The following is a 9,359-nucleotide window of genomic DNA, read 5'->3' on the forward strand; positions in this document are numbered from 1 at the left end:
GGGGGATAATGGTGTTGAACACTGAGCTGTAGTCAATAAACAGCATTCTCACATAGGTATTCCTCTTATCTAGGTGGGTGAGGGCAATGTGGAGAGCAATTGAGATTGCGTCAATGGATCTGTTGGGGCGGTATGCAAATTGGAGTGGGTCTAGGGTGTCTGGGATGGTGGAGTTAATGAGTGCCATAACCAGCCTCTCAAAGCACTTCAGGGCAGTAATCATTGAGGTGTGAAGCCTTAGAGTTCTTAGGAACAGGGATGACTGTGGTCATCTTAAAACATGTGGGGATTACAGACAGGACAAGAAGAGGTTGAAAATTAGTGAATATGCCTGCCAGCTGTTCTGCGCATGCTCTGAGAACGCGCCCTAGAACGTGCCTTTCAATCCTATATGATTGTGTGTGTGAGTGCGTCACTCTGTCTCAGTGTATAATTTTGTGTGTTAGCTGATGTACCGTTGTATCTACAGAGTAGACAAGGCTAAAGCCCTATCTCTGATGCTGCATGCAGCTGACATCAGTCACCCAGCCAAGGCCTGGAAGCTGCACTACCGATGGACACAGGCCCTGATGGAGGAGTTCTTCAGACAGGTACAGTACCAACATAGTCCCACCACTACAGTGTGTAGTCACTGACAGAAACCATGGAAGAGGGAAACTTGAGTGTTTCAGCACTGTATTCTGTATGTATCCAATCCTAATTAAACTTGTATTGTTAAGGAGATGGGACACCATTCTGATAGCTTCAGGGATATCTTCACTCGGATGAACTGGTATGTTATACAGAGCATTATGGGTATTGTAGTACATAATGCTACAGTATACAGTAACCTGCCATTCTACATTGGTATGGTTACCAAGGCTGGTGTTGTTGATTTCTTACAGGGCGATAAAGAGGTTGAGTTAGGGCTGCCATTCTCTCCTCTGTGTGATCGTAAAGCTACCATGATCGCACAGTCACAAATAGGTGAGCATCACCCCTGTTATTGGCCTCACTGTGAGCGGTTTCATTCAGGATGGGTTTGTATTCTCCGACAGGCCATAGCTCAAATGGGCCACCATGTGGACATTTGAGAAAGTATTTAATATCTTTGCCTTGATATGATAAAGCATGGGAATCTACACTGCCTGTCTTCATAAAATGTTACAACATCACACACACATTTTTTACTCCTGTTTCTCTGAAAACTATAATCTTCAGTGTGAGCGAGTCATGCCTGATTTTCTTCTCAAATGTTTGTCTGTCTCTCAGGGTTCATTGACTTCATAGTGGAACCCACATTCTCTGTGTTGGTGGACACGACCGAGAAGATCATTACCCCTCTAATAGAGGATACCTTAAAGTCACATGACACTGGCGTACGCAGGTCAAGGTGGGACACATTCCTAATATTATACACACTATGACCCTGCTGGTCATCTATGAACATTTGAACATCTGGCTATGTTTCTGTTATAATCTCCACCCGGCCCAGCCAGAAGAGGACTGGCCCCCTCATAGCCTGGATCCTCTCTAGGTTTATTCCTAGGTTCTGGCCTTTCTAGGGAGTTTTTCCTAGCCACCCTGTTTCTTCACCTGCATTGCTTGCTGTTTGGGGTTTAGGCAGAGTTTCTGTACAGCACTTTGTGACATCAGCTGATGTAAGAAGGGCTTTATAAATACATTTGGTTGATTGATTTGAAATCACAGTTTTCCCAGTTTAACATGTCTGACAGAATCAACATGCATCAGTAGGCTTATCACTTTCTCGATCTTCAGTCTCTATGGTCGATCGAAGTTGTGGAATAAACAACCAGCTTACTACTCCAGTATTTTCTGTTCTATTTAATTGATGTCCATATTAGGACAGCCTCACAAGGAGTCGGTGTCATATATTTGACAGAATAGACTGTTTCTATTCTGTTGCTCAGCTTGACGGGTAGTGGGTCGGTGACGGTGGTTGAGTCAGTCCAGAAACATAGTGGCCGAGGATCCAGCCAGGGGGTTGACCAGGGGCTCACTACAGACTACAGCCTGACTGGCATCGACCTGAAACGGGTCAGACACACATTGGCAGAGGTCATCCAACACAACAAAGACCGATGGAAGGAGCTCTCTGTACAAGGTATAGTTGTCTTTTGTTGTTGCTCTTTTTCATCTTTTTCTTCCTTGTCTTCTTCAGTCTCCTGAATACCTTTCCTTCTTTCAGTGTTATGTTCTTTACATTGTCATAAGTCTATGTATGACATTAGATGTTCTTTTTGCTTGTGTTCTCGTTTCCTCAGAGTTGGCGAGTAAAGAGCGAGCTGAGTTGAACACTGACCCAGAGGAGATGGAGGAGTCCCAGATGAAAACAGAGGTTACATTGACTCACACCAGCCCTGAGAGACACAGCCAGGAGCTCCAATCAGAGCCCTTCAATGAACTGATGAACAACACAAACTCCAATAACTCTTCCCAGGAGGACTCAGAGCTGGACCACCATCCTCACAGTTCTCTGTCCCCATGTGAGGATAAAGAGACAACATCACCTGGCTCCATCTCTCCTGAACGCCTACCATGGAACGGTAGGAATGTTAGCTAGCAATATGATACATGACACAATATACAATACAACAAATGCAACATAATGTAGTGCAACGTAACAGAGCACAGTACAATATCACAGTGAAACTACAAATGTCATGTCTTTTTATAATTCTGTGTCCTGTCAGTAGGCTATAGCTATGTAGTATTTCTCTCATCTCTATAATCGTATTGTCAGTCACAACGATCTGTGACCAAGTGTCCAAGAGAGAACTGCGGAGTGGAGGGTTGTCAAGGTTACAGCTGTGTGATGCTGTGTTGTCATGGTAACTGTTGTTGCTTGCAGGAGCAGGCCCTGGGGCAGTCCTTGAGTCAGGGGAGGAGTCTCTTCAGAGCCCTTGATTCTGATAAGCTACCCAACAATGCTGCCACTTCCTGATTTTATTTTCTACTTTACCTTTATGTAACGAGGCAAGTCAGTTAAGAACAAATTCTTATTTACAATGATGGCCTATCCCGGCCAAACCCTAACGACACTGGGCCAATTGTGTGCCGCCCCTGATTCACCATATTTGTTTGTTAGCTTTTTTTATTGTAAATTTGTTCTGATTGATGTTATTGTATTGTTATTTTTAAAGATGGGGATCTTCTTGCTCCTCTTTGCACCGCAAGTAGTTTTTGTCTCTATATCATTCTCTCTTCTCTTTCAGATGGGTTTGTATGGTACACTAGGACAATCACGGTTCTTATTGCAACAGTGTGTTCTCTCTTGATCTCATGCTAGACAAACATATTTTACCCTAGAGTAGAACTGGAATGGTTGCCGACAGTTACACACACTGAGTATGATTGGTTGTGCCGTGCCTAATATTACCCACTTGGGGGTGCTGTTTTATTCCTTTCCCATTGTAATGTAGTTAATGTACACCCTCTCTGTTTGACACAATAAATACACTGACTACATGTAAGAGAAAATGTTTTATTTTGTGTTATGAAATCTTCCCACGATTAATTTGAGATAACAATTAGCCTACTAAAATAATCCTGCCTGAAATTGAGAGGGTTTGGCATTATTTGCAGGTGATGTTTCTCTGCTACACTCTAGGTACACAATGCGTTAGACATCTGAAATGTACAGGTTTTGCCAACAGTTCATTCAAGAATGAACTTTATTATTTGGTCACATGTGCAATGCATCAGCCTTTCATAGGATAGGACTCAGACACTCCAAACACCAGTGAGTGAAAGAAATAAAATACAATGTAGACTACTTTGTTTGTGCAGTACCTTAGAGTGGTAAACAAGTCTAACAATTCATACATAGCCCAGTTTCTGTATAAAATACTACAAAAATATCAAGTCAATCTATGTGAAATATGTTTTTACATGATGAGACAGAACAATGAGATGCATTGTTATTTTCTGTTTAAAGAAAACAAACAAAAATCTGTATATTTCCAGATATATTTTCACTGCACTAAACAGCCAGTATTGCTTCATATATACTCTCTTATTACAATATCTAACAATAATTAACCATACATAACCAACTAAGAGTTTGAGATACAGGACAGACAAATGAATGAAAGACATTGTCCTTTCTTGATCTCAACAACGCATGGCTGAATAAAATGGATTCCCAGGTTAGAAATGATAACCTGATAGTTTAGCATCATCTCTTACCAGAGTTCATTACCCATTCATGTGTTGTGAACCATCAGAAACATGGCCAACAGTTTGTCTGCTCCTCACGCTTCACTTTGGATCCTACTTCTTCTTGGTATCTTCTTCCTCCTCTGCCTCCTTCTCTCTCCTCCTCAGGGAAGGAGATCTTTGATTTGCTCTTGAGCAGCTTGACCCCTGGGAATTGGACAGAGAGTGCTGTAGGGTCATATCAGAGAGATCATAACTAAGAAACAGTTGCAGTATGTTCTAACAGCTCCTCACAGAGGCACACACTGTGTCCTGTTCTAATACGCTACAGAGGATGATGATGGTGTGTGTGTGTGCAAGTATGATGCGGTTTGTGTCAGCACACAGTGGTCAAATGTAATCTGTCCTGTGACCAGACCATCTGTTAAGGTGGCTGGAACACTCCTCCCTGCAGCTAAGCAACAGCACAGAGAAGACGTCCATGTGTATGGAGATTTTAAACACTTTAGTCTATATCCGTTAACTATGACCAACATCAAGCCATTGACAGTAGTGTGACCAACTAGATTTGACAGTGTGAACTGATTCACCCTCACAACCCTCAACCACAGTGGTGAGCTGTATCTGCAGCTTTACATGTTCTGTAAAGGAAACACGAACCTGAGCCAGGCCCACATTATTTGACTGTAGCCTTCACATAAGCTACAGTCCAGTCCAGTTCGACTAGACTTTCATATCAGGTTCAGTGTGTTGCTGTGAGGGCCTTACCTGGAATGAAGGGGGGCTGGTGCTGGTAGGGGGTGTCTTTTGCGCCTCGGTGTGTCTGCCAGTCGTGGCAGGGCCCCTGATAGCTCCTCTGCTAGGGCCAGCGTGTCTGTGTGAGTCTTGGCCAGCCTGGTAGGAGGCAGGCTGTCTCTGTCCTCACCATGGCCTCTAGAGCAGTCTGTGGACACACAGTATGGAACCTAAATAAATGGTGCTATAATACTTCACTTTAAAGGTCCAATGCAGCTGGCGGTTTTTCAATCTCCAAAGCCAATGTGGGTAAAGACCATTAAACAGTTACCATTCACAAGGATTACCAGAACGCTTACTCAGAGCTTGCGCTGACCAGCTGGCAAATGTCTTCCCTGACATTTTCAACCTCTCCCTGACCCAGTCTGTAATACCTACATGTTTCAAGCAGACCACCATAATCCCTGTGCCCAAGAAGCCAATTCTTTGAAAGGCTGGTCATGGTTCACATCAACACCATCATACCAGACACCCTGGACCAACTCCAATTTGCATACCCCCCCTAACAGATCCACAGATGACACAATTTATATTGCACTCCACACTGCCCTGTCCACTTGGACAAGATGAAACCTATGACTAAAGCTCAGGGTTCAACATAATAGTGCCCTCAAAGCTCATCACTCAGGTACCTGGGACTGAACACCTCCCTCTACAACTGGATCCTGGACTTCCTGATGGGGCCGCCCCAAGGTGGTGATGGTAGGCAACAACACCACATCCGCCACGCTGACCTCAACACGGGGCCACTCAGAGGTGCGTGCTTAGAGTCCCCTCCTGTACTCCCTGTTCACAACTGCATGACTCCAAAACCATCATTAAGTTTGCTGATGACACAACGACGGTGGTAGGCTAACCCCAAAGACGATGAGACAGCTATAGAGAGAAGTTCAGAGACTGGCAGTGTGGTGCCAGGACAACAACCTCTCTCAATGTCAGCAAGATAAGGAGCTGATCTTGGACTACGGAAATTTGAGGGCCAAGCACGCCCCAATTCACATCAATGTTCCTCGGTGTCCACATACTAAGGATCCTATCATGGTCCAAACACACCAACACAGTGGTGAAGAGGGCACGATCCCCCAAGATGCACCGGTCTGGAACCAACAGGACCCTGAACTTCTTCTGCCTCAAGCTATTAGACTGCTAAATAATTAGTTAAATAGTTAACCAATAGCTTACCTGGAATATTTTCATTGGCCCTTTTTGCACCAATCAATGTCCTTGTAACTGTTTATTATCTCTCCTGTTGCCTAGTTACTTTACCCCTACCTATATGAACATATCTACCTCATGTATGTAGTTCTGTCCCTTGTCTTTTGTCTCATTGTTCTGTCCTTGTGTTGTTGCGAAGGGCCCGTGAGTAAGACTTTTCACTGTTAGTCTACACCTGTTGTTTACAACGCGTGTGACAAATACAATTTAGATTTGATGACTTCATTTTTTATCTCCAGAACTTTAGCGGTCTTGGTTGAGCTGTGTCTGAGGTGTGTAGCAGTGTGCTCGGGTTTGTGACTAGATCTCTCTCCTCTCCGGTGCTGAGTTGTGTAGCAGTGTGCTCGGGTTTGTGACTAGATCTCTCTCCTCTCCTGTGCTGAGTTGTGTAGCAGTGTGCTCGGGTTTGTGACTAGATCTCTCTCCTCTCCTGTGCTGAGTTGTGTAGCAGTGTGCTCGGGTTTGTGGCTAGATCTCTCTCCTGTGCTGAGTTGTGTAGCAGTGTTGCTCGGGTTTGTGGCTAGATCTCTCTCCTCTCCTGTGCTGAGTTGTGTAGCAGTGGTGCTCTGGGTTTGTGACTAGATCTCTCTCCTCTCCTGTGCTGAGTTGTGTAGCAGTGTGCTCGGTTTGTGGCTAGATCTCTCTCCTGTGCTGAGTTGTGTAGCAGTGTGCTCGGGTTTGTGGACTAGATCTCTCTCCTGTACTGACAGTAGGGAGGAACTACTGTTGTTTTGCTTGCTGGGGACTCCACTAATAGTATGTTCTCATGACTCCCCCAGCCAACTGGACAGTAGAGAGGGGATGTTCTCATGACTCCCCAGCCAACTGGACATAGAGAGAGAGGGGATTTTCTCATGTCTCCCCAGCCACTGGACAGTAAGAGGGGATGTTCTCATGACTCCCCCAGCCAACTGGGACAGTAGAGAGAGGGGGATGTTCTCATGACTCCCCAGCCAACTGGACAGTAGAGAGGGGATGTTCTCATGGCCCCCAGCCAACTGGACAGTAGAGAGAGAGGGGATGTTCTCATGACTCCCCCAGCCAACTGGACAGTAGAGAGAGAGGGGATGTTCTCATGACTCCCCAGCCAACTGGACAGTAGAGAGAGGGGATGTTCTCATGTCTCCCCCAGCCAACTGGACAGTGGAGAGGGGATGTTCTCATGACTCCCCCAGCCAACTGGACAGTAGAGAGGGGATGTTCTCATGGCCCCCCAGCCAACTGGACAGTAGAGAGAGAGGAGATGTTCTCATGGCCCCCCAGCCAACTGGACAGTAGAGAGAGAGGAGATGTTCTCATGACTCCCCAGCCAACTGGACAGTAGAGAGGGAGGGGATGTTCTCATGGCCCCCCAGCCAACTGGACAGTAGAGAGAGAGAGGGGATGTTCTCATGACTCCCCCAGCCAACTGGACAGTAGAGAGGGGATGTTCTCATGCCCCCCCAGCCAACTGGACAGTAGAGAGAGAGGAGATGTTCTCATGACTCCCCAGCCAACTGGACAGTAGAGAGGATGTTCTCATGACTCCCCAGCCAACTGGACAGTAGAGAGAGGCGGGATGTTCTCATGACTCCCCAGCCAACTGGACAGTAGAGAGGGGATGTTCTCATGTCTCCCGCAGCCAACTGGACAGTAGAGAGGGATGTTCTCATGACTCCCCCATCCAACTGGACAGTAGAGAGAGAGAGGGGATGTTCTCATTGTTGTCTTCCTCTCAGGCTTCCATCTTCTCCCTGGACCTCCTCAATGTCCACCTCTTGAACATCAGACTCTGAGGCCTCATCTTGACTGTCACTCTCCAACCTTGCTGAGGATGGCTCGTTGTCAGGCTCAAAAAGCCCTCATATTTGCCCGATGGCCACCAATTTTTCAAACCCTTGTATTGGTCAGTGTGTTGCGTGCTTTGGTGTGTGTGTTCCCACACAAGGACCAGTTGCGCTCTGAGGCGGCTGATGTTGGTGGGATTTGGAGGATGATGGAGGCAACAGGGGAAAGAGCCTCGATCCACAAAGTCCCTTCCACCAGATGGCTGATGAGATATGTTGGCAGCGACTACCACATTGCATCATCCATCCCAAAGCCCTTGCTTGGAAGTGTACTTCGCCAGACTGCCAAGAACCTTGCCCTCGTCCAGGCCAAGGTGGCGAGACATGGTAGTGATGACACCATAGGCCTTGTTGATCTCTGCACCAGACAGGATGCTCTTGCCAGCGTACTTGGCGTCCAACATGTACGCTGCGGCGTGTTTGGCCTTCAGGCAGAAGTCTTCACGCTTTTGATGTATTTCAGAACTGCAGTTTCCTCTGCTTGTAGCAACAGTGAAGTGGTCAGGGCAGTATGGATTTATTCTCTTACATCTGCAAGCAGAGTCTGAACAACCATTATGATTTGTCTTACTGAAATTTAATTGCATGGCCCAGGTCTGAGAGAGTCTGTGCAGAAATCTAGGTGCTGCAGGTCATCAGCAAACTGTAAACATTCAGACCCGACTCATTCTAGTAGGGTGAGTCCGGGTGCTGCAGACTGCCCTCGCCAATTCATTGAGATATGTATGTATGTATGTATGTATGTATGTATGTATGTATTTATGTATGTATGTATGTATGTATGTATGTATGTAGGTATGTGTATGTGTGTGTGTGTGTGTGTGTTGAAGAGGGTTGGGCTTAAACTGCATCCCTGTCTCACCCCACGCCCTGTGGAAAGAAATGTGTGTGTCTTGCCAATTTTAACAGCCCACTTGTTGTTTGTGTACATGGCCTTGGGGTGTCATATATGTCCCCCCCAACACCACTTTCCATCAGTTTGTACAGCAGACCCTCAGTTTGTACAGCAGACCCTCAGTTTGTACAGCAGACCCTTCATGCCAAATTAATCCAAAAGTTTGTTTGAAATCAACAAAGCATGAGAGCGTTTTTTTTGTCAATTAGGGTGTGCCAGGTCATCAGCAAACTTAGACATGTGACTTCAGATTCTAGTAGGGTGAGTCCGGGTGGGTCTGTCGTACGGTAAGTTTGGTTTAAAAAAAGCCAATTTGACATTAGCTTCAGTACATTGTTTTCACTTTGGAAAATGTACGAGTCTGCTGTTAATGATAATCATGCAGAGGATTTTCCCAGGTTTTTTTTCCAGAGATTGAGAGGGAGGGAGGGAGAGAGGGAGGGAGCCAACTGAGGTTGTTGTGGAACTGA

At 45.9% G+C, this 9,359-nt stretch overlaps 1 protein-coding gene across 1 annotated transcript; it reads left to right on the top strand.

Moving 5' to 3' along the window:
- The first annotated feature begins 309 nt into the window (after positions 1 to 309).
- LOC116371381 (calcium/calmodulin-dependent 3',5'-cyclic nucleotide phosphodiesterase 1A-like) lies at positions 310 to 2,951 on the top strand. The gene is made up of 6 exons (XM_031820247.1): positions 310 to 590; positions 885 to 966; positions 1,252 to 1,372; positions 1,911 to 2,104; positions 2,265 to 2,546; positions 2,852 to 2,951. The coding sequence occupies exons 1-6, from the start codon at positions 450 to 452 to the stop codon at positions 2,905 to 2,907; spliced, it is 876 nt and encodes a 291-aa protein (XP_031676107.1). The 5' UTR covers positions 310 to 449; the 3' UTR covers positions 2,908 to 2,951.
- The last annotated feature ends 6,408 nt before the right edge of the window (positions 2,952 to 9,359 follow it).

This window comes from Oncorhynchus kisutch, unplaced genomic scaffold, assembly GCF_002021735.2.
Source record: "Oncorhynchus kisutch isolate 150728-3 unplaced genomic scaffold, Okis_V2 scaffold3161, whole genome shotgun sequence".
NCBI classification, from domain to species: domain Eukaryota; kingdom Metazoa; phylum Chordata; class Actinopteri; order Salmoniformes; family Salmonidae; genus Oncorhynchus; species Oncorhynchus kisutch.